Source organism: Augochlora pura, chromosome 2 (genome assembly GCF_028453695.1).
Source record: "Augochlora pura isolate Apur16 chromosome 2, APUR_v2.2.1, whole genome shotgun sequence".
Classification (NCBI taxonomy): Eukaryota; Metazoa; Arthropoda; class Insecta; order Hymenoptera; family Halictidae; genus Augochlora; species Augochlora pura.
Window position 1 is genome coordinate 26,124,832 of NC_135773.1, and position 26,381 is coordinate 26,151,212.

At 45.1% G+C, this 26,381-nt stretch overlaps 1 protein-coding gene across 1 annotated transcript in view; it reads left to right on the top strand.

Moving 5' to 3' along the window:
• The window catches only part of LOC144475015 (uncharacterized), an 85,694-nt gene that overhangs the window by 42,462 nt on the left and 16,851 nt on the right, over positions 1-26,381 (top strand). Inside the window, exons 3-8 of the mRNA XM_078190516.1 lie at positions 20,001-20,150; positions 22,279-22,473; positions 23,431-23,516; positions 23,961-24,157; positions 25,197-25,314; positions 25,542-25,781. Of these exons, the coding sequence (XP_078046642.1) occupies positions 20,001-20,150; positions 22,279-22,473; positions 23,431-23,516; positions 23,961-24,157; positions 25,197-25,314; positions 25,542-25,781 (986 nt within the window). The remainder of the gene's footprint in view (positions 1-20,000; positions 20,151-22,278; positions 22,474-23,430; positions 23,517-23,960; positions 24,158-25,196; positions 25,315-25,541; positions 25,782-26,381) is intronic.

Below are 26,381 nucleotides of genomic sequence, written 5' to 3' on the forward strand. Positions count from 1 at the left end.
TCGTCGCGGCGCGCAGATAGCGTTTTAGCGGATCGTTGAAACTGACAGGTAGAAATGTTCAATTTTATAGAAACGCCCCGCGGATCGTTTTATCCGACTCCGCCCGCGGTGAAACTCATTGCATCCGACGGTGCTCTGTAAAAGTGTCTAATTTCTTGCCGCCAGTCCTGCTTCTCTACCGCCGTTCGTCCGTAGCAACCGATGCCACCAATACACGGACACGCGTAACAACGATCTTGTCTTGTCGGCGGACAGACCCGCGGAAGCTTCTATTACATTTTATCATCAGGAGATATTACTGCGACAATATAATACCGAATTATCAAATTTCCGGAAAAACGTGGGCGCTGCGCGGAGAATTCTCGCGTTGTTATTGCCGTAACGCGAATAAATATCGGCTGCGCGGAAGCTGCTATCGGAAAATTTCATGACGTTTTATTACGATCCGAAATCAATAAATACATCGAAATAAAATTCTCACCGGGAAATATTTAAAGAATGGTAATATATAGGTTATGTAATGTTACATTATGTACAGGCTGGTTCCGGGTTGAATCGCCAAACTCTAGACATTATTTATTTATTTATTTATTTATTTAAGGTTGCATCGGCTTATAAAAGTCATTAGTGACCACGACTTTAGACATAAATTTAGGATTTTAAGAGAAACAAATTATTCTTGAGGAAGTACAACGAATTCTCTCCAATTGTTCCGCAGCTGGTAAACAAAGACGGAAAATTTGGGTGGAGGAGATACGATTATTCCCAACTTGTCCATTTCCGTTGACAAGCTATGAGACAATTGGAGAAAGTTTACTGTATGCTTGCAAATGCATCCTGCAAGAGACATTTACCTGTAAAGTTATCAAAGGCTGGGAATGGATAACTGAGACGTCCATGTTTCTAAGATTGAAAGTTACTACCGTGTTGCTGTTTGCACTGTAAATAATGCTCCTTTCATTCGCTCTGAGAACCCGTTAATAACATTGAAACACTAACATTGAGTATAGTGCGAACGTGTAAAGAAATAATAAGTGTACAATATCAATACACAAGCATATTTTATTACATTTCACATTTTTGTATTGTCAAACCTTTTATTTCTAAATTATCAAGCATAGTTGAGTTGTATTTATTCACTATTTAAATCCGAGATAAAAGCTTACATTAAACAGTAAATGTTATTTATTTTAATATAAGAAAACGTCTCTTATGAAGGCAATAAGGAGAAAATATTAAACATAGACTGCAATAAAGAGCTTTCAAAAGGACCAATTGTTTAATAAAAATATGACTTTTAAAATTAAACTGCAAAATTACAGTAACAGATTAGCGGCAAGATAAATTGTTTCCAATTCGGTGAAATCAATTAGTTTTGAACGGGTTTCATTATTTCGATATACATTCGACTGTAGAAAGATAAAACAAAGAGGACCATGTCTGTTTAAACATTGCGATACGCAGAAACAATTCCATATTCATGGCAGACAATAATTGAGCCGATTGCATTCTCCCATGGACGTTTCTCCAGTTATAATCACTTCTCAGTATCCTTGTAATTGTACAATTGCGAGGTGATTCAACGATGCGCCGGAATTACAGATTCCAGGTTGATTGAAAATAATGCAATCGAATCACGGTTGTAACGACAATGGTACATCGAACGGTCCGGCCGTAGTAGCGCGTGACCGTCGTTGACAAATTAGGTTTGACGGTGGGTTGAAGGAAAGGACAAGTTACAGTCCGTCGACGAGCGAGCGAGTGAGCGAGCGCCGTGACGTGCCGTAGCGACGGAACGTCGACCAGCTCGGACGTCGTCTCGGTGCCTGGTCGAAAACCGTGTCCGGCCTTTCACGCGTCGCTTGACCCTGCGCCGATTATTGCGCATCGAATCGACGCCCCGTGAATGAATTAACGAAGCAATTAATCAAACGCTGCCGGATAATCAACGGGGAGGGGTGGGCAGCGTTACAGCAACGGGCAAGCCGGAGGCCACGCGGCCAGCCGATCCGGCAATCGTCGCCCCGCTAATCCCGCTGAGAGTAAACCTGGAACGGTCCGCGACGCGCATAATGACGTTTCGATGGATCGGCGCATTAATGAGCCCCGACGCTATTTACTTTGCGAACCGATCCAAGGTGTGGCTATCTTCTTGCGCTATTTTTCATAAGAAATATTTCAGAAGAAATACTCGATTCTCATCATCCGTCGAATCCCGGTCGTCATTCACGTCCGACGAGGTTTTCGCGACGAACGCACCATGAAATTAGTAGGAAACCAGTCCGCCAACGCAAAGCCGGCTGTATCGATCTCCGTCGAAACCCTTTTATTTTCCCGCGCTCCTCTTCCGCCGTTCTCCTGCATTCTGTTTTTGTTCTGCCGATGTTATACATACGATTCTTACTTTTCCGTAACATTCTTCTGCTTCAACGTTTCCTTTATATTCTAGTTAAGTTCCTGCCTCGTGTACAGTCCCCGCGACTCTGTTTTCTTCTTCTCGTACACGGCCTGTTCTATTTTAATCTCTCTGGGGAAATATCTTTGATATTACAGAAGACACGGAAGAACCTTTTCAACGGGAGTGGTATATCATGGAGCATGAATGATGTCCGCTCTGTCTTGATCCCGAAATGACCTTGGACGTCCACGCGAAAATAAATTTTTCATTTTTTCGCTGCGGAACCTCGTTTCGATAATTATCGTTCTGCGGTGGACGTTCGATCGTTTCCGGGCTAACCCTTTTAGTCCCGGGCGACGATACATCGTTGTTCGCAATATTTACGTTCAAGTATCTCGTAAACTAATAATTTTTTGACACGTAAGGTCCTATATTTTTTTGTTCGGAATAATGGACCGAAAAAAGAAAATTGACACAAAAGATTGAATTATGTCATTGTTGTCAGTAATGTCATATGTTATTTTCATTTATAGATTAAGATTGAACACCCTGTATACCTATTAAACAAAACTGACATTAAAGCTAACGATATTATTAAAAGGTATTAATACAATATTCCCATCCGTTGTAATCTATTCGCCATGCCAATATTACACAAAAATTTCAATATCACGGCAAGGTAATAAATTCATTTTATATATTTATATGAATTTATACGAACAGCATGGACTGCCAAGAAATAACCACACCACTTGAATACGAACGATGCTTGTATTCGAAGCTCTCTCCAATTAATTTTTTGGGTAACACGGCCAATATTATCATTTCATTTGCTTCCACGGTTAATGAAAAACGCTTACATGTCCAATATATGTACAGCTATAACGCTCGATTTGATTGATCGAATACGTTCGCAAGTGGTCGCAAAAAATTATTACACGCATGGTTCATATGGGCTTAACCCCTCAAAGAAAATATTAAAGAAAATATTAAGGAAAATTTTAAAGAAAATATTAAGGACAAGTAAGTGCTGATCAATGCTGCGTGAAAGGAATCATAGTGCAAGGAGTTAAGTCCGTGGCCAAGGACCGCGTGCGAACGAAATATTTACGAATTCATCACGATCTAGGACGCGAGTGCCTATTTCATTCGCGAACAAGAGAAGCCGGGAATAATTGTATCAAACAACTGGCTGTTTCCCAGTTTAAGGTGAAATAATATACTCTATTTGCGAGTTCCATTACGATTAAACTGATAAATATTTGAACGTTGTACGTGAGGAAACGCAATCCGCTTCACGCTAAAGGAATTAGATTCAAATTGCATACTCCCGTGTAGCAGCGAGTCTCTCCGCGATTTTCGTGCGGCATTATAAATGGAAATTAGACCGGGAATAATGCATCTTTATGCACGTGCTATTCTAATAATTACCGCTAGAAGCAGTGGACAGATTAAGACGAACGATTCGCGACGCGAGCTGCGCTTATGCGGTTTCCTTTTTAGCGGATACGATTCATCAAGCTATTTGATGAAAAAAGCATCAGAAACCCGATTATAATGATTATGAAAGACGTAATAGTGCAAGGGGTTAATAGAGAAACGTTACGAGCCATAGATCTAAATTTCCGAATCGCTGCCGAAGAAGGAATACGATGAGGAGTCGGATAATGAGGACGGAAGTCGGATCGGATTTCAAAGCGTCACACGCTAATGTTATCAATTACGGATCTAATCTGGCTGATGCCCGTCGAGCAATCGATATCGTCGATTACCACCGCGGAAGGAATCGTCGAAGACGAACCGGCGCCCCGAGCCCCCGATTCAATCCTCGAGAGCGTGACCAATATTTGATCGACAGTGGCGACGAGCCGGAGGTGGACAGAAGTGGCGAAGGGGTGGGCTCTCGTTGAATCCAGGCTATCAAAAACCGCGGTAAATTCATTGCCGTTATTTCCACGCCGGCCCGACACGTCCGATGGCGTCTAGGCGCGGTGATCTATTTTGGTCGGAAGTGGCGGCGATCGATTAGCTGAAAATATATAGCGATTGACGTGCCGCGGCGGTGCATCGCTCAACCGATTGTAACGGTATCGGCTCGTAATTTCGGAAAACGACGCTCGAGGCAATGCCGCCGTTACGAATACAAACAACCGGGAACACGAGTACATGCTTGCCCGCTCGAAATTGCCGGCTCGCCCCAACAGTTTCTCGCCGCTGTTCCCTCGTCCCGCTCTCTCGCGTTCCCTTTCGCCCCCCTTGCCCTGCCCTGCCCTGCCCTGCCCTGCCTCCTCCCCCACTGACCACACAGCGCCGTTTCTTGTCTAACCAAATAGTCGTCACTACCGATGAATGGACCGGAATTATGCTCCTGTTGAATTTATGCTATTCGTGGAAATCGGCTGGCAAGAACTTTCTGTTGCTTTCATTCTAGTTTTTAACGTTGTCGAATGCTACGTATTTTAAATATTTAATATCCCCACATACTTAACCCCTTGCGTTACGGCTCCTTTCACATTGCGTTTCATATTCATCACTCAATTAAGACGATCTGTCTAAAGATTGCCTGCAAAATCTATTTTCAAGTTGAATGCAAATTTATCGTTTATGTTAGTTCAGGAGATCAGTCTTATTCTTTTATTATTATAATTTTAGTAATTTCACGATAGATCTACCTCGAGTCAACATCGCAACGACAAACAACAATTGCAGTAATAGATTTATTTACTGTGGATTCGCAACATTGTTTCAGCGCGGCTCGAATCTCTCTGCTATCGTTAGGACGCTCCTCGGTAAATCTCTCCGCGTCCTTGTCCCTCTTCGTTAGCAGCGCGGTCTGCCTCTCGTTCTACCGCTGCGTCGGTCAAAGCGAGCCAGCCTGTGGCCTCCGACCATCAACCCCTTGGCAGCCTCGTGTTCCACGCGCCGTGCGAATCCGTCGGTTCCTCTGTATCAGATTATGGAAGCCGGGCCGATCCTCTAAACTACAAGCTACCAGCGTAGTCACACTTTGTTGCCCGTTGCTCACCAGTCATCGCCGCTGTAATTTGCCGGACTATTTGCCACGGTCGGACATTGCGCCCTACTTCCCGCCCCCGGCGCGTCCGGTGTCGAAAAACCACGCCGGGACGATCGCCATACCGGCGGAGGTGTATGGGTCGCGTCCATCACTGGCGCAACCCCTTCGATAAATTGCGGGTCCTCTCCGCTGGGCTACATCGCTGTCAATTATCGTATTTCGTGACTAGATTGCACCGGCCAGAAAAAAAACTCTCTGTTATCTATCAACGAACGAATGCATTTGCGTAATACTGCGACGATTGGACGACATTGAGTGCGCAGGATATCGTTGTTGTTATTGTATAGGATGTGTTATTATAGGGGATATAATGAGATTATTATAAAAGTAATAATTGTAGTACATTCAATTTCTATATTTTTGTTTATCAATGAGTGATGGACAATGCTATTCTAACATTTCACATTCGAACTTTATAATAATTAAATGATAATTTTTCTTAGAGATATGATACATATATTAGGTGAACCGGAAAGTTGGAAAGTGAACGAGATCCGCGAAAGCCACTGCAATGGGGCGCCGTTCATGAAAGGTTAATGTCGGTCGCAATATGTCACAGAACGTTTGAGAATCAGTATTATTTTAACAGTCCCACGTCAGTACCAGAACGGTGGAACAAGCGAGATCCGAGAATACGAACGCTTCTACAAATACGCGCAACAAGAGAATACAAATTCCCTGCTTACTGCCTAGCAAGAGAATCTTGCGGCTACATCACGGACCATGGACGGGTACAATCAGGTACCAAGAAAACCGAACTTAACTTTCGTGAACGCTAATCCGCGCGCGGCAGACAATATCGTTGGTGTTCATTGGAGCAGTTGGCTCGGGGCTAGGATTCCGTAACATTGTCCTGTAATCCGGAGGCGAGAGCCGGACTCGGTCACGAGAAGAAAGAAAATTTCAGCGTCGAAGCGCTGTACGTCCTGTCGCGGCGCGGCGCGAACGGAGCGGAAACGGATTCAGGATGGCACCGAGACTGGCAAGAATTTTCCCGGGGACATTAGTATTCCCCGAAAGTCGTGGTCACCGCGGCGTTTACGACGGGGGCTTTTTCCCCCGACGCGGCAGAAAAGCTTTTAAGCTCCGCTTTAAAAAGGACAGTCCGGTTATCGTGGCCCGCGTAAATATATCCAGACACGGGGCAAAACCTAGCCGCTTTCTGCCGTTGCAATATCGGATAACTCCGACCGCGACTCCGGGCTCCGCTTCATGCATTTAAACGGGCAGACGCCCCGGGGAAACGTTATTGCGTTTAATAATGCCGCTGATCATTAGGCCTGGCCGATTGGTTTGACGCTTCGGTTGCTTCATCCTGGCCGACGCGCAGCTCGGAAGATGAGCAGAAATCTCTGAAAAAGAGAAGGTGAGCGGAGTAGATTTTCGTAGAATGTTCTGTGAATTTTGGGAAACAATTGGCTATGTGCAAATAATCGTGGATCGCTATGAAAGACATACAGTGAGCCACGAAAGTATTCGAACGCTTTAAAATAGAAAGTTTGACGCGAAAAAAATGTGAGACCCATTACGAATTAGAAAATATTTTTATTCATGTAATATAATAACATACAAGTATCACGGTTATAAATTCGACGCTCAGTTACGGTTACGTTAAATAATATCGCGGTTCGATGCCTTCCATTAGATCGACGTATTCGTTTCGCGGTTAAACTCGCGGCCAGGGATTCGCTGTTTGCGTTCAGCCGTTCGCCGTACGTTCCCCGGGCACTTTGTTTACCTATCCAGCGATTTCCGGTCGCCTAATCTTCCGCAGAGCTGGGTCCATCCGACGCTCGGCCGAGCCCGGAGTCCCTATTTTCCTGCGACAAGTGGCCAAATAGTGGAACAGCCGCGAATCATCAAGTAACACAACAAAAGGCAACAAACGTCGACCAGCCTCGCAGGACAAGGAATAAATTGCTCGATCTCGTTGCTCACTGAGTCCGATCGCTAAGTTGTCGATCCCTATTGTTAAACAAACACGTTTGATTTTCCATGGAGATTCGAGTCGCTTCCAATCCATCCATGATGTGAACACCGGCCAGCCGCGTGCTCCCGGCTTTCTTCTCCGTTTGATCCGCTTCGATTCCTCTTCTTCCACCGGGTTCTCCCGACCCTTCTTTATCTTCCGGCTTGCCGGCCGGGAAACAGAACCGTGAGAGATCCGAACACACGATACGAGGAGACTCGCGCTGCGCGGATACATGGTCCGGCAAAGCCTCCATTATCCTGGACGACGCTATTCAATCCGAACTACACGTATACTGATGTATTACGCGGAGCGTCTCGAGCAGATAGGGCGTCGCGACGCTACGATCGGCCTCTCGCGTGGCCCCGCTCTCCATAAACCGATCCGTTTATCAGTGACCCCGGCCGTGATAAACTCCGTCAACCGGATACGAGGATCCGTCAGCCCCTCACAGACGTCCCTCTCTTCCTCCTCCTCCTCCTCCTCCTCCTCCTCCTCCTCTGCCTCCTCTGCCCCCTCGTTCTCCGCCCCTCGGGTCCGAAGCAGCAGATACCCTAACCACGGTCCACGTTTTTCCCTCGGTCAAAGAGGACGAAAACCGTGGGGCGCGGGTAACCTTGTTGGGAGATGACTCGGCTGATCGAACAACCACTTCGGCAGAGTTTTTTTCCCCCCCCCCCCCCCCCTCGACAGAGGCTTTGATGCTTCTTCAATGGTCCCCGACGACATTTTTCCATTTCCAAATTGAGATTTCCGAACCCCTCCCGTAGCGACGCCACGCGCGAGCTAAAACAACGGAACAGAGGGGATTAGGCAAATCGTATCGTAACGAGATACCGGATCCTTTGAACGTTATCCATGTTCAACCCTCGTCAGCCAAGCAACGTCGGATTATCCGTCGGCGAAATCGTTATTTCGGGATGTTTTAGAGAAATGTGTGGATATTGAACCGCGCCGTCTCATGCGGCGAATTCAGGGATGGATCGAGCGGCTGAGATATAGATCCTTTGGAAATCGGACTCGTGAAAGGACCGACTGGTTTTTTGCAGTTTTTGGATTTGGCTTTGCTTTTAAGTGGGAGTACAGAAGTTTCGCAGACGCGCGGTATATTTTCTTCACGTTCTTTCCAGACAAGGTGTGCGCTGTAATAACGCTCGTTCTCGATCTATCAGAACATTCGCTTTAAGAATACATACAGTGTGAAACCGGAATCAATGTAAACACTTGTCGAGTTAGGATAGTGCATTCAACGAGGATGCACTTCAGCGATTTTGTAAATTGCAATTTGCAGATTACGATTGTTTAGCGAACACTTTCGCAGCATAAAAATGCGCAGCTCGTTATGAATTCTCGGCCGGAGAGCTCTCAAAATTAGCAACCGATAACAACCTGAATCAGTAAACGCAGCGCGTATAAACAGACTAGACAAATTAATCCGCACCGCTCTCATATTTCCGATAGAACTTTTTAACGATGCAGCGTGTGCACAGCCTCCCCAATGGAACACGAGACCGCGTCGTCGGGTCGAGAGAAAAACGCAGGGACACGGTGCGCAGTTCTCGGTAACAAAGAAATGAACGCGCGAGCGCGAGCGCGCGCGCGCGCGGGGCGAGGACGCCGAGGTGTTAATAAATTAGTATCACGCCGGGGGTAGTACATTAACGGGACAATAAGGGAGTTGAAACAGCGCCGGCGTAGGACCGTTTTAATATGCCGGCAGCTCGGTCGCGAAGCCAGCTGCTCGATTAACGTTTCGCTGTTACGCGCTCGCGAGCGAGCGAGCGCCACGAGTAACAGGCAACGAACCGCGAGAGTTTCCGACACCGGGGTTGATTGCCACGGGGGAAGGTAAGAAGGGGGATGGTAAGAAGAGGGTGGAGGACCCCCTCCCCCCGTTCTCCTCTAGTCTAGTGTAACGCCGTTCCCCGACAGCTGTTCGGCAGTCTCGTTTCTTCGCGATTCTCGCAGCGGCGGCCGCCTCGTAAAAAGCGGACGACACGACTTCGCACTTTGCTCGCGCGGAACGGTGCCGAGAGGAGGGAAAGCTCGCGAAACCGGTTGTTGTCTGGCGGAACGCGGCGCCGATAAATTCATATCGGAACCGCCCGGTTTCGACGGGCGGCTTGCATTAAACGAGTTTCGTACCACGGCCGGATCTTCGGTTACTTGGGCGCCTCGGGTCGCGAGGGGGGAGGGGGCGAGCGGCCGGGGACGACGAACGTCATGAGAAGTTAGAAGCGTCCTGCGATCGGCCGGAACAACACCGAAGTCCCCGGGGAGCCCCAAATCTGGAGATAAACACTGATCTCCGACCCTTTATTTACTCTCCGAGTAGTTCGGGTCAATAACACCGGCGCACTTCGCTCGGCGACTTAGGTTCGCTCCTGCGTGAACAATTTTAATCTCCGCGAAGTCCCGTTTATTCGGTGGCACGCTATACGCGAGCGGCTTGCGCGCGAAGGACCAGCCGGGTGTGCGACCGAGTCGATTCAAATCGGCGACGAAAGTTTTTCAATTAGCCGGCGCGCGGTAATCGAGGCGTTACAATTATTGTGCACGATGTGTTTCACGCGCGCACCTGCCTCGAGTCGATTTAATTGGTTAATTAGTGCTTTCGCGTAATTCGATGACCCCGAGAGGACTGGCGCTCTATGGGAGTTAGCACTGGGCACAACGAATAAAAACATATGCGCAACTCAGTCGATCGTTGTTCGGTGTTGGAGTGTCTGATAGATGAAAGAAGTATGTTAATCGATCGAGTAGTCTCTTGTATTCTATGAAATGTATTTTAGACTGTATTCATATTTATATTTAAATTGTATTCTATGAAAATTAAGCAATTAAGCAATTTTAGTAAAATTGAGCAATTTTTTATGCCGCTTGTACTACATTGCGTTCGTTCTTGTAATCAGTTTGATATAAAATTAATTCTTTGCACTCGAATGACGATCCTGAGACACACTAAGGGTCGCTGTATCAATTTTGAAATATTTTGAGACACCTGTCGTCTCGTGGAAGGAACTGCGGAATACTGCACGATGGCCAACAGTGTTTCGTTTTCTTAAAAGCGAATTCCAACAGCTTGTCATCGATCGTGAAACTGTCGTATATAGATCGGCTATGCTGTTCGTCATACATTGCAAGCAGTCGGTGAACTATCGTCTGAGCCTGACATGGATTTACAACTAAATTGATGATCAATGAAATGTGTCACAGAGTTGGCGAATACTTCTTTATTTCACAGACGATTATATTATATTCTAGTATTATATATGTATTACATATTTCTATATACGTATATATTCTATAAAAATTTATATCTCTTACTGAATAAAATATTTACCGAATACATAAATTAAATTTTCCGTCTCAGGTATCGATTATCCAGTAACCCACGAATTAATCGATGACCCACCGTATTACAAAGTACATACACAGTGAATTCGAAAGACGCCCGATGTTCGACGAAACGAATTCTCGATATTCGAGGACTCCGCCCACAACCTTCTTCAAAACGACAGAGCAGTTCCGTTTGAGAGTTTCCTGTTGGTCCGAGAGAAGACTGTAGATTCTTCGATAGTCGTTCGGCGCTGGAACAGAGCCGGAAAGTTTCGAGTGGCCCGTAGATACACGGGAACAACCGCTGTAGATTTTTCGATAGAGAACGGAGAACGGAGAACGGCCGGCATTAATCGCGTATGTAACGGCGTCGCGTAAGCATCGTTTAACCTTCGACCCGGTCGGAGTTCCCCCGTGAAAAAGTGCTTTCATAAACGCGACGACGGCCGCAACTCGAGGAAATGCTCCCTCGCGGAGTGCCAACTCGCGTTACGACCCTCGCCGCGAGCCAAATGAACTTCAGTTCCGATGCCGCGGCGCGTCGAAAACAACCATCCAAGCTTTTACTGCCACCGTTCCCTCTTATTACCACAATCTTTTTCTGCTTTCTTAACGGAACGCGGCCCGCCGTCACCGGCCAACCCGAATTTTCCGATCAGTTGCTTTTTCTTCCTATTCTTGGATGACTTGTTAAAATCATCGCAAACTTCAAAGAATGTAACGTAAAGTCAAAGGTTCTCAAAACTTAGCATCCTTAACCAGTCCTGATGTACCCATTCCAAAATCACATAGCGTTTCGAGTCGCAATCAAAATTGCATCAGATATCTTCGTTAAAGTTGGTTAAACAACCTAGATAGTATTACTTAACATTTTATCTAAAATGATACTCATTATAATCCTACCTGTATTATCATAAATTAACTTTGAATTTACGGTAATACCGGTTCTATAAAATTCCGCCCAGAAAATTCTATAAAATATTCCGCTGCTCCCAAATATACTTCCAGAATCTACCTAGCTTTCGTCGCACACTAGATATTCTTTCTGGGTATTGAATCCCAGGTCTCTTGGTGGAAATCTACATTGGTATTCTGAATATTCTCGAGAAGCTTCTCGTGGAAGCAAGTCCACTTATTTATTTCCTCCCATACATAATGCGACGAGACACAAAAGGCTTTACCGAGACCATTTATTGCTAGAATTTGTTTATCCTGCTCATCCGTAATTCGCCTCGACCAGAGTACAGTCTTGTTACCCGACTCAATCGGCTATTACGATGGATTCTGTCATCTACATAGGTCGAAGCCCCTGCTGGCACAGTGATTGGTTCCTTAGAATTTAGGTTCCGGCATATTCAATTGCGACAGCCGCGACCCTCGAAAACGCTACGCATGCTGACATCTGTTCCAGCATTCGGCAACCCCAATCGACCAGAGTTTCGCGACACAGCCGCAAGATGGCGGCAGTAATAGCACTTTCCAGGCCGAGGGGTTGTAGGGTGTCGGGAAGGGGATGCGCCGCCCCCGTGAGAATAGGGTCGCGTTGGACGCCGGCGTCATTGACCTCGAATCCGGCGACCCGAGGCTTAGCGCGGCGATCATGCTACCGGTTTAAGCCCTCGGATCTCCCTTTCTGTAAACTTCTGGCGGAGACACCGGGGCGTCCGTGGCGTCCATAAAAGAAAATCGGCCGTACGGGGTTGAGTTACGACGCCATCGAGGTCCGAGTGCCGCGTATATGCGCCGACCATAAATATTTATCCGACGCCGGTCAGAAATGGCACGGCAGGGGGCCCGATAAAAATGATTACGCCGCGGTAAAAACCACCCCCATCCTTCCCCGCGGCTCCCATCATGCTCCCATCGTGCCGCGAGTGGGGCGAGCTCGTAAATCGAACGTTGATTTGTTTTACGCAGAAACGATGGCCGCCGGCAACCGCCGCGTCGGTCCAAGTCGTGAATTATTCCGACGGAGCGCGGGTTACGCCACGCTGTTAGAAGACATTCAACAATGCGGGCTGCAGCGGGCCGGCGGCTGCTCGATAAGAAGAATGGAAGTTTTAATTTTACGAGGCCGGGCGACCATAACTTCTCGACGTATCGTCGATGCCGAGTTATTGTTTTCGCGCGCGATCCTCGCGCCACGGCCGCCGCGCAACCCCTTTCCCACCCGGGTTATTGCTACGAATTTCCGCGGAAGGCGCGCGCGCGCGCGCGCGCACAGAAAATTTAGGGCCGCGTCCAAGAATTTGATTTAACGTTCTTCGGAGGCCCCGTGCACGCTTGAATATTACGAGCTAGTTGCGCAATGAAATTTTTCTTCGTTTATTACGCCCTCCGATAAACGATGCGCTATCGCTCTTCCGAGAAAATGCGAAATAATGTATTCGGAAAACTCGAGGCTGCATTATGCGACCAGCCATCATGTTTTCGGAATTTATGCAGAGGGAATGCCGTTCAATGTCCGCTCGTCGCATGTCTGGGAAGTATAATACATTAAATGTCTCGTCATTTTTGTAGAAAATTTATAGGATGCTGGGAATATTCGTTACGGATGAAATGGGGTAGCCAGACAATTTCACATGTTTCATTTGACGTTTAATTTCGAATGCGTTAAATTGCAGTTAATTTGGAAATAATTTCGAACTGTTTCGAATGAAATTTTATTGGAAAATTTAGTTAAAAACTTGTTCGATTGTAGCCACTTTTAATTAAATTTTGTTTATCATCAAAGACCCTTCTACCATATTCACGGTTTATTAAATGCGTTCACGATTTATTAAGCTGTACAGGCTGTTCCTGAAATAGGTGAACGTATTTCGTATTGCACCCTTCCCTATTTTTGGTTGTTTTAAGAATTTGTTATTCTTGTGTAAACGTTGCCTGGCCCGTAGTGTTCATGTAGGCAGATAAGATTAAGATAGTAGTATTCGAGTAGGCAGATAATTATTTTATTTCTGAACGAGTCAACGGAAATTGCAAGAAAGTTTAACGTCAGTATATCTTTTTAAATTAACTCGTTGTTGATCAATATGCAAACAATGATATTTCTTAATTTCGAGTTACAGAAACATTCTTAAATTCAAACAAAAGATTTCGAAGAAAGATAGTTAAACGGTGAAACGAACTGGAAACAATCTATTGAATTAAAGCGGAAAGCAAAAATACGTAAAACTCGTCGAGCATCATTTCCGTAACAAAGCGATGAAATTCTAGATAAAAGCATATCCGGGGACCTTTGATCCTTATACGCCCTTTTTAAAATAAAACGTACCGCGCCGGGGGAAAGTCAATGTAACTACCTCGCCGGGATTTTATTTTCCAGTTTAGTGCGTCGCAGATTCGATCGAGCGACATTGTAACCTAAAACGACGTTTCGCCGTAATATTATAGAACAGCGAAGACCACGGGAAACGATGTTTAGAAGTAAAATATGTTGGCGTACACGGTCAGGCGTGCTCGTTATCGACGGAGCGGCAAAGTGCACCGCCCGATATCTTTTTACAGGGACACGTCCGGCCGGTCGCGTTGCTTCTTTTTATTAGGTTATAGATCCGTGTCAATTGATTTATGGCAGTCGGCGGGATCTTCGAAGCGCCGGGACGCAGGCTCTCGGGTCCGTTGCAGCAAGATGAAAATATCCCGGCCGTGGCTCGCGGGATACGTCAATTTCACGTGGACTGTATCGATTCGGCTTTTAATTTTCATAGAAATTTCGCGGCCGTTACATCGCTTCGCGCCTTTATCTCCCCGATACATTGAACAGTTTTTCGCCTGTGATTTTTACCGACCACGGTTATTAAAGTATTGAAAAAACGCGGGGATCTCTCGCGCATAACGTGCTTGTACATATTACGAGGGATCCTGGTTGAACGGTAGTTCGCCGTTTGTGCGGCCGTGTTTGCTAAAGAGGCGACTGTATTCGGCTTTCGCCAGGTGAAAAGGCTTTTGAACGTAATCCCTCATTCCGTTGAAAATGCCATTAACTTTTCGGAAAAGATTAGTCGAATTCGAGCGAACCGCGCGTTTGCCGTTCGACGTTCGATCTAGCAATCCTGAAAATTTCGACTTCTAACGCCGACATTAATCTGGAAATTAATGCGAATGAACCGGGGCTCCGCGCAGCCTCGTCGACACAGTTCCTCTGGCCGCGGCCCTGTCGACCTATCCCCCCCCCCCCCCCCCCCCCCCCCCCCCCCCGAAATACGAGGGAATCAAATTCTGTGACCCAAAAACAAAAGTTAATTAAAACGTTGGGCGTCCGCAGGTTCCCCAGCGAACACTCGCTGCCGCCGCGCCACGCGCGTGCATCCTTCTGACGTTCGGGCGATAATGAATCCTCGTCATTAACCATGGAGATGAAGCGTCCCTTGAATAGGTGTGCGGGATCGTGCGAGCTCTTTTCGAACACATTTGCGTGCGAACGCAACTGAAAATAGGTCGATACGATCTTATGGAAGCAACCACGCGGCGCATTTATTATTGCAAGAGTACCCACCGTATGATCGCGTCGACCTACTTCGCGCCACGCCACCTATGCCCCGCGAAAACGCACCCCTAAATTTACTTGCCACCGCGCCGAACGCCCCCGGACCAATAACTTGGAATCAACTTTCCGAGTCCGGGTGTATGCGTAACGTAACGGAAGCGAAAACATTCTTCTGCGCCATAAAAGGTCGCGTGGAATATACAGATTGACTGACCATAACTAGTTTGCTTCTATATATAGCTCTTAAAGTTAATTCTTTAAAATCCTGATGTAACAAAAAATGTAGAAATAAATGATTCTATAATTGACTTAATAAGAGAGCATCGAATTAATTTCGACTCCCTTAATGTTGGGAAATCTATTTAAAAAGTTAATTTATTTTATTTTGAAGACGTATACAAATATTTGAATATAAACAGAACAGTTTCTCGAGTTTAAAAAGAAACGTATAACAAAATGCGTGAAATATGTTTTCTTGAAAATATCAAGGAAATTTTCATTGAAATACTGTTTTAAAGGAGAAGTATATATACGTATTTATAATACAAATATACGTATTTACAATATAAATACACATATGCATAGTTATTGATTGATATGATAGGAAAAATGAGATCGCGCAATAAACACCCACACGCCTCAATGCTTATCGAATATGTATTGAAGTTTCATGAAATTCCTGTGTTTGAATATATTTTTATTCGGTTATTGATTTCAATTTGCATCCATAACGTAACTGTTTCCTGTATTTTCCGCATGAAAATGTGAAAGCTGGAAAAATATCTGGCCGTTCTTGTTATTTCAGTTCAATGTTGCTGAAAAGCTCATCTATTCATTCGATATTTCATTGTCGGGATTATACTGCGGGAATGGAATATGTACGCAGTGAATTCGAGTTTTGAATACAGATCACCACAACGTATAAACATGTAATGTGCATATAAGAAACAGTACCTATTGTTTCTCCATTTAATAAATTAAAAGTTTAATATTCTGATATTGCGCGTACGTGGCGTTTGCGCAGTAACTAACCAACGTTTTCCTTTCGTATTGTAAATATGAGGAAAAAACAAGAGAGAGGCAAAAATGTACGGTTTTTTCGTAGTTTATATAATGACGTATGTAAATTGTACTGATGTTATTCTTCGACGAATAAATGCTATCTTTGATTTTTAATAATTTTATTTATGAAGTTTAAATTTTGAATTAAATTGAATTAAATTGTTTGAATATGACGCTACGTTTTTTATATCTTATGGCGGTACGCATTAAAAGACAAATTCAATAATGTTCAATAATAAATTCACTGACTTTCAGGTCGCAAAAGTGCAAGAGTAAACTCGCTTTAATTATATTATTTGTACATTATTGTCTTAGCATAAAATGTTGTTAAAATTTGTTGCGTAAAATTTGATACGTTGCTATTAGGATGTTATTTCATGAAATACTATTTTATACAAATATAGATACGCATTGCGTGTAATGATGTTAGGAAAAGACATTAATACATGCCTTGCATTCTATGCATTAATGTAATACATTTTGCGTTCAATGTGACTGATTTTGTAATTGTTGTCCTAAAAATATCTACTACCATCGCTATTTACATAAAATGTTCTCAGTGGTACACGGCAATATTGAAAACATGTACTGTATAAGTTTTCAATGGATTTACTAAGCTAAGAATTTTCAACAAAATTCAGGGTTTTTTCGTGCAGTTTGTAAAATATAGTGTGACATGTTCGACGAGACGAGAATTACCCGGCACTCATTGACCGAGCATTAACTTTGTCGCGCCTTGAATTCCATAAGCTGCAACCGGAACCTCCGTCCAATCATTTTTCGGAGCTCAATAACTCGGCCATGCCTCGCGCCTTACTTGTGTAACATTAGAACGTTATAACACGCTCCGCAGTACTTTGATTGTTCGCCGTGCAAAAACAACGGCCTTTGACATTGGATCCCGGTCCGCGGCGCGTTCCAGAAACGGGTGCGCGCGCTCCGAACACAAAAACACAATATCGTTGTCAGGGCCCGGGTAACAACACCAGCGCCGATTGTTTAAAATAATTAAAAGCAAGCGTGACAACGACGCGAGCGCATTGAAATCATTTCTCTTTACGCCGGCCGTGTATTTAATTAGAGAAATTGTATATTATTAAATCCAAAGAATTTCGCGCGTTATAACGAGGAGCCGCGTAACGAGGGTTGGTGCCCGTAAACAACAGAGCCCCGCCCCGCCGCCCCGCGCGCCGCGGGAAATGATTCAATTTGACCCCCACCGAGGGCGCGATATTTCTCCGACAGTCCATAAACGTGTTAACAGGTCGTCAGCGACAGCGATCATCCTCCCACACGGCGAGGATCCCGCCGTTTATTCCTTCCCTGTTTACTTGTAATATTTTTTTCCCCCGCTTCTTCCCGCCCTGCTCGCTTCCCACGCGGGAGTGAACCCGTCTGACCCAGGCCGCCAAGGAAGATGTACGGCCGGGCATTACCATAACAAATTCGGGTCTCGCCGCAAAAATATTAAGCGAAGGATTACTGATATCTGCTGCGGGGGGGTTGCGAGTAATAAAGCACCCTCTTTTTTCTCGCCCGGGCTCCTAGATGGACGGGATAAAGCCGGATGGTAGCTTTCGAGATTGGACACGCGCGCATACCGACCGCCATTATATTTCACTCTCACGGAAAAAAGAGAAACGCACCTGTATAAAACTGGTTGCCGCAACCCGTGGTACGCCGGCGGCGGGCGGGCGGGCGGGGGGTTCAAGCGAAATGAAGAGAAGGGGGTGAACTCCGCCGAGACGTCCCTTCCGCCGGAAATTACTTAAGCAACAGACTCCGGTCCATTTTAAAGAAACATTCAGACCCGGCGAGGACCGACTTCTTGGTAAAAGTTTCGCGGTGGTTTCGAGCGGCTCGCCGGGACGCCGAGTGAAAATTTACTCTTTGTTCCTGTTCTTCGTGGAAGTCCACGCTATCAACCCTTCTACCGACCGCGGAAAATAACACTTTGTTGTTTCGCTGGACGGAGATAGCTCGGCGTAGTTTGATTAATTTTTGCGGAGAGAAAGGGTCCCATTATTCGCTCCGTTTCGAGGATACCGAAAGCATGAAGCATTAACACTTTGCTGCCCATGTGTCCCGTATAAATTTCTTCGCGTGGCGCAGAAATACATGTGAACCCATATACGCGTCCGGCAAAGTTGTTAATCATCGGCTATGAACACATACATATATATGATATATTATGTTATCACACTAGTAATCTTTTTATTATCACGTTCGTCGCCGACAATTAGACACTAAAAAATGACAGTCTTGGTTATGATACCTAACAATGCTTATACTATATTACATTAATGCTGCTTATGATATTCACAATCTATGGGTATACCAAGACGTTGCGCATCGTCTTCGGACGATGGTGTGTTAAGATAACTGAGACGCGTTGAACACGGTGGAATTCGATCCACGGATCGAAACGGTATTCAAATGTCAGTGCGAAGAGCTGCTCGACGGGAACTACAATCGCGTAAAACAGACTTCCTAATAAATCTCGTGGGCTGCGGAGGGTGGCGGTCCGAGCCCGTTCGCTCTAGTCTAATTTGTGGGTCGTTCGGTAAAAGGAAACTACGTCGTCTACAGGATGGGAGAGAAGAATTTATAGATACCCTAATACCGAAAACTCACAGTGAATAGTTGAGGAACAAGGGGCGGCGGCTGGGCCGGGGGCCGAGGGTGATAAATTTTGGAACTGACCTGACTTCACGCGCGCGTCGACTCCCATAGGCAAACTCCGCCGATAATTCTTCAACTGGCGTAAATCAAAAACCGCCCACCCCTCGAAAAAAAAAACGCTGACAGAAAGGACGTCCTCATAGAAATCGTAATTTAACCGGATTATTACGATTGTTCGTTTGTGTAGGAGATTTTAGATACGAAAATTAGTGTGGCGCTTTGGTGGTTTTTTAGTCGTTTCCAATTGTTAGATTTTGAAATGTTAATCATGAACTTTCGGTAGTTTTTATTGTTAAAGGCTTTCATTAATTCGTATTGTTAATGATGGACTATGGATGACCAAACAATCTGTCGATCAAATGCACAACACCTGAAATATTTACGCAATCTAAAAATGTTACTGTATTCCTGTCAACTTCTCAAAATGATAAGAAAATAAAATAAATATTTGTGTGATTCTTTCATCTTGGTATTAATGAAGAAAATTGAAATTTTACACAAGGATCCACTGTCTAGTTGTGGAATAAAAATGGTTATGGTTGGAGATTATTAGTACTTCATTGCAAACGCGACATCCCGTAAATGTCACCTAATATTTATTTCACGGAAGCTTCGCATAATTTCTGAAGTAACGTAAAATAAATTATGGTGTAACTAAATATGCTATGAAAATAAATCCCTTCGTGATGCGGGTCAGCCTGTATTTACGAGGTACCACAACTTGATAAAACAGATGATGTGGTGTAGAATTTCCAATGAATATCAATCTAACATTTTATTTTCCTGGATATTAACGATAACAGTGATTTAGTTTTATATTTTAACATTAGTTTAAACACTCTCAAGTTTAAAAATTATTTAAACCCCACAAACATGTTACTATTTCTTCAAAAAATAGATAGAATTGTCTTCCTAATTTTGTATTGTATAGTTATCTGATTAGAATTTCCTATAAAATAATAGTTGGAAACATTTCTGATTCCAGGTCAAAAAGTACTACGAAAATATCCCGTGATGGTGTTCATACACGGGGAAAGTTTCGAATGGAACAGCGGCAACCCGTACGACGGCGCCATATTGTCGGCTTACGGTAACGTCATCTTCGTCACTATCAACTTTCGCTTAGGAATTCTCGGTAAGTGTATCAAGCTTAATCATCGAACACGGTTCCCGCAGAGTAGTTCGACAAGTCTCATGAAAATTCTGCGAACGAGACCACCGCGATCGCATAAAATTTCGAAATGGGAAAATAGAATATCATAGGAAACGGAATCGAGATTACAGCGCGGATTAAAATATGTATATAATATGAAATGTAATCGTTTCGAAATTTCGTCAGGAAATGTGGAACAAGCCTCGCTCGCCTCCCGACGCGATTTTATGAAATCTCGGGGAAGCCCTGTCGACGGCATTCTGGCATGAAATCAGGAATTCTGCTTCATTAGCGTTCGCACTTCGCTGCGCCATCGGTTTTTGATCTTCGACGAGCTCCTTTTTATTTCCCTCCCACGACTGTCTATCGATCCGTCATCTTGCGCCGCGCGGGGCGAAGCGCCATCCTTCCAATATCTTTTCCAGTCCACTCGCATAAATAACTCGGCACCGAGCCCTTCGCCGTTCGAACTGAATTCTCGAAAGCTTCGCGCAATTTTTATCGTCCGGTGCATTTCACGGCGTGATCCGCGCGCAACATGAATTCGACATGAATTCGCGCCGATATGGAAATTCGTGTAATTCCGGCATCATTCCCAGAATTGCGCCCGGCGGAGGAGCAACTTTAGGGCTCGGGCAAGAAGGTTTTATCGAAATTCGGTTACGGCGTTCCCGCGAATGTTTATTCCGGCGATCTCGCTAACGCGTCTCGCGCGGCCAACTTCCCCAAAGTTCGTTGGTCCGGTTTAACCCTTAGGGTACGGAGTGGGGGACTTTAGGTCCCCCAAGATTCGTTTTTCTTTAATAACTTCGTAAATAATTTCCTTCTCTCTTTTTCGTTTGTGGGGCCCAACCCTTCGCGCTCCAAGGGTTAATCGCAGGTGCAAAGAAATGTTCGCCGCGCGACGAGAAACTGCTATACGTTATTCCTCGATCGAGGAAAAAAGGAGTCGCGAGAATTCCGGGCGGGAGAGGGTGACGGTAAAATAACACCCCCTCCCCGTACGTCATGGTCGAGCTCGAAAGAAAACTTTTTCGCCGAAAGAAGGGGCCGGCGGCCGAGACAAAGGCTTTCTTCTGGCCCCGAAACTTCTCATCGATCCCCGCGCGTTTTTTCCCTGGCTTGCTCTATTTCGTCCCCGCGCCCTCCGTCCTCCGTGACCCCCGTAACGACGATCTTCCGCCGTATCCTTTCCCCTAAAATGATAACGCGGCCTCCGCGCGCAATGCAAATGGACGGACGTTGCGGCGCGAGCCAGCGCCGCGCTACATCCGACAAGTGGGGTGCTTTAGGAGTGCCGACTACCGGGTCGGTGGGGGAGGGAGGGGGGGAAAAAGGAAGAAGAGGCCGCGGAACCATAATCATAAATTAGGTTAAAGTGCTGGGAAGGCGCTTAGTTAACTTCGTCCCTGCCCGTCCCGCTGCCCGCGCCGCCGCGACGAGGCACAGTTAGTTCGCGAGAAGTCCGCGGATAACTTCAGCCCTTTGCAAAACAAGGGAGGAAAAATACGGCTGCCCGTGCCGGACTCGCGCTAGCAAAAAGAACGATCGCGATGCGCTGGGGTAGTTTACGTTTCGGGCTGATTTCTTGGTGCGCGGGATAGGCCGTTTGTTCTTCCGGCCCCTGCACGTTTCGATATTTTAATGGGGGTAGTTACGGCTGATTTATAAAACAGGAATGGGATGCTGCGAGATAACTGCCGATTTGTTTCACTGAATCTGTTCTTAAAAAGGCAAAGAACAATACATTTTGTATACACCTAATATTTATTGTATTATTATAATAATTTAATATAATCGTAAGTTAAGCCCTGGTGGCAACGTGATGGCTATTTATGAATATCATTTTTCAGAAATATATGTTACAAATGAAATGTCATTAGCGGACATAATTTTCCGGCAGACTTAATATTTTCAAAAATATCTTTGAAAATTTGATGGAATGAAGCTGAAAATTTACATGAACATGGTCCTTTGTATAGTTCGGCGATTCGGCGGGGGTTAATTTAATTATAAATATAATTGTTACTAATATAATTATTACTATCAAACTATCACTGTATCAAAGCCACAGCGATCCTGTTTTTTTATTAATTAAATGTGATTGCAGGTTTTTTGAGACCCGGTACCAGGGACGACACCGCGAGCAATTTCGGACTGCTCGATCAAATAGCCGCGCTATTATGGATCAGGGAGAACATAGAAGAGTTCGGAGGCGATCCGAATAGCGTCACTCTGCTCGGACACGGCACCGGCGCTATTTTCGCTAATCTGCTGCTTATCAGTCCCGTGGCTAATAAGAAAGGTAACCGCTATAGCGCTGTCGCGTGCTTACGACTTCTGCGATGCTTGAATATTAAGGGGACGCTTTTAAGGGAACGCATTACCTCCATTCTCGCGGCATTGATAAGAGTCTTACTTGTCGGGGTGCGATTTCAAAAATGAAAGTCCACGATATTTTATGCTACAGTAAACTCTTAAGGTTTAGTAAAATATAAGGAATAGGATAATCATTGTCAGATATCTTTTTTCGTATCGCGAATAGTATGATAATAATTGGCTGCAACATTTAAAATAAGTCACTTGGCGTATATGTCATAGTAATAAGAACTAATTCCATTTTTTGCCAACATACCACCAGGTCCACACTTTTTCTCACAAATCAATCTAACCACGACATAATCAAATCCTACGAGCGTTACTTAACTAACGCGACACTTCTACACGTGCTTCACTAACTATAGGGTTTCTTGTTCTACTTCTACATCAAACAGTGTCCCTTCCGTGTTCTTGATTTTACGACCATGATATTCCCGAGTCAATCAACACTCAAACAGATACTAATGGCAACCGTGCGTACTCTACGACGCGTCCAAGTAGCGTAACTCAATCATATATCGGACGACTCCCCAGGCGTCGATGACGGCGCTCAAAGACAGGAGAACCACGACCGTATGGAGTTTCAGGGACGTCGTATTTTCCACGAGGACTCACACGGTCCCCAGGGTGATCGGGATAGAAGAGCATCCGGTCGAGAAAAGAAGGACGAATGAATGGAGGACGACGATCATTTTTCACCTGCCGCGGAGGCCGGAGGGAGTATCTTCCGTCCGTCTAGGAGCACAATGCCGGCGTGTGTCCGGTCAATAATTATATTGTGCAATGAAAAATAACCGGACTTAATATTTTGCTCGAGGAAGACACCGGCTGTCAGATCCTGGGGGAACCGGGTTATTAATTTTCGTCGCATTCGTGTGCGCAGGTCTGTTTAAGCGGGCTATACTGATGTCTGGATCGGCTTTGAGTGCGGACGCCATCGGCAAAGCACCGTTACAGATCACGAAGCAGGTAATGAAATCTTTTTCTCGGGTGAACAGGACTTTGCTACAGTCCAGCCCGAACCGATGAATTCGGAATCGTGAATTGTTTAGAGCGTGCGCGACGAAGGTCGCTAGGGTAGCTGTGGCTCAGAGCTTATCATGAGTGATTTCTAAATGAGTCAGTATTGTGTCAATGATTCGTGTTCTCGGGATTTTCGGTGATGTCGCAGGAGCTCGAAGAACTCTCGTCTTCCGAGGAGGACGTCGGCGAAGAACTTCAATCGAGTTCTCGACGTTCGCCTTGCTTTCGACGTGCATGCATCGGCGATAATGCAAGCGAAAAAAGAAACAGCGAAAGGGCGCGACGTCGAACACGCGGGAAGAAATATCGCGTCTCGCCTCCGTCGCGGAGATGCCGCGATTGCTAGGACGTACATTGCGATGCCGAGGAATGATACGAATCATTTTTCAGGTGGCGCACGCTTTAAATTGCCCTACGACGACCGACACCGACCTGGCGCTTTGTTTGCGCAACCAGGACGTGAACAAACTACTGGATGTGAAGATTCACAAGCCGAAATACGTGCCCGCGTTCGCGCCGCTGATCGATAACGCAGTCATTCCTGACAAGCCCCTGAATTTAATGAAAAACACTCAGCTGTTTGGCAGGTACGACATCGCAACCATGGTCTCGCGAATTCACGCTTTTATTTAACCCTCCGATGACCGACAAATTTTTCAACGATCAAAGCCCGACAAAGTCCCCAGGGACCTTCTCTATTAATATGGCATGAGATACATATAATAGTTTTTATTGTTAACCGTAATAGTTCTTCTAGACATCCCATTTATAAAAGTCATGAAAGCTGCGCCTGTTCGGACGAACCGTATTAAAATACCGCATCGTTCAAAACGTCATAGGTCCCCAGGGACCTTGTTGGTCATCGGAGGGTTAAAACATATTTAATTATTTGTCAATAGGTAAGCAATAATATTCTTCTACCTGGAAGAATATTCGTACAAGAAGAAATGAACTTAATTAACTTAACGTGTGATCGCTCTGGAAATATGTATATATTCTCTTTTTATTATTTCGTACAAACGAGTACGGCGCTTAACCCCTTCATAAAATGGTTTCAGGAATGGAAAATAAATTACAAATTTAATTAAATGTGCAATATCCGCGGCCGAGTGATCAAATATTCTCACAGATACAGTGAAAACATGAAACGACGCGCAGAATATTGATGTTTATTTTCAGTTGTTTAATTAGTTCACAATTACTCTCGTTCATACTATCTCAATGGAATTCGTCTCTCTTAAATGGTTATAATGATCGTGAAAAATTGTTTTATTAAGAAGCGAAAAAGAAAACAATTTTTCGCTTAACATTGAAGCAGTAGAAAGTATTGCGCGATGAAGTTTATTATAGTAGCACTCTAAGGATAAAGTCGCATCAGCAGAAGAAAAGATATAATCCTCGCACACGTTTCAATTCTCGCAAATGAAGTTGATGCCACGCGGGCAAGGCAAACTACCTCCGCATAAATTCTAATCGAATCGATGCACCGGAAGCGCTCTCTATTTTCGTGGGAGCGCACGTCGGCGATCGGACACATAAGACACGCCCGGCTCTTGATATTGAGCCTTAATCCGAGCGACGGCAGCCTGGCGCGAACTCCGTGATATTGAGTTTTCGTTTTCCTAGGTTCGACTTGATGTACGGCGTCACGGAATCGGAGAAATTTCATATTCTGCCACCGGTTGCGTTGTTGCACGGGATGCTGGACGGGCAAAGGGACGAGGTGCTGAGGGACCACGCGAAGGTACGAAACAAGGCGCGTTCTTCTCTTCGTGTTCGAAATTAGAAGAGTTTCTCCATAAAAATGGACGACCCCCCGAGAAGGGGGTAGAGAGGGGGAAAAAAAGCGAACCGTTGAATAAATTTTCGAACGGGAGACGCCGCGCCGTCGCGTCCGAGGGGAGTATTCCCGGTGAGATTCGGTATGCATTCCGAACACCGGAAGTGACGTGATATTTTCTTGGTCGGCAGGCGACGCACGAACTGGAACCAGAGCTCATTCTATCAAAGATTCTGGAACAATACGGCGATTTCTCGGCTGGGTTCACGAGCGAGTACGCGACGAAGAATCGGGACATGGTGTTGGAGGCGATCTCCGACAGCGGCACCGTCGCCCCATTAATAATGACCGCGAATTTACATTCAAGGGCGAACCCGAAGAGCTACATGTACGTTTTCTCGCATCCGAAGGCGATGCAGGACTACTCGGGCGTAAGTACGTTTCTGTTCACACGTCCCGCCGTACGTTACTCCGCCGGAAAATTTATCGAGCGCCGGAGACAGTCAACCTTATCTTGAAAGAATGATTGCCGGGGCTCTTGGCCAAGAAACAGCGGCCGTCTACGAAACGGGGGAGACAAAGCTGCCGCCTTCGCGGAGTGGTTCTCTGATGTCTTTCTTTAATGAACGTATCTCGGACACTTTGAAAGGTTTATCGTAAACTTTTAAGTGCCGGTTCATGCGCCCCGGGGAAGACCTCGGTTTACAATGTTCGAGATAAGCTAATTTCTGCGACGACTTTTTTTATGGAACCATGGATAGATGCTCTTTGATAATTTCATGATAATTTAACTCTCGTTCGTTAATTGCCTCTATATAAAATATATGAAAGAATTGAAGTATAGTAGATTGATGACTTTTTCGGGAACAATAAAAATTGAAATTATTGCTGTATTGTTTCTTTAAATAAACATGATTACGTTTATTTACATGAGATAGGAAAAACTAACCTAACATTTTACAAATGTTTTTCCAATACATAAGTACGTATGCAGAAAAGAACGAGCCCGTACGTTCGTTGAATCCTTTATG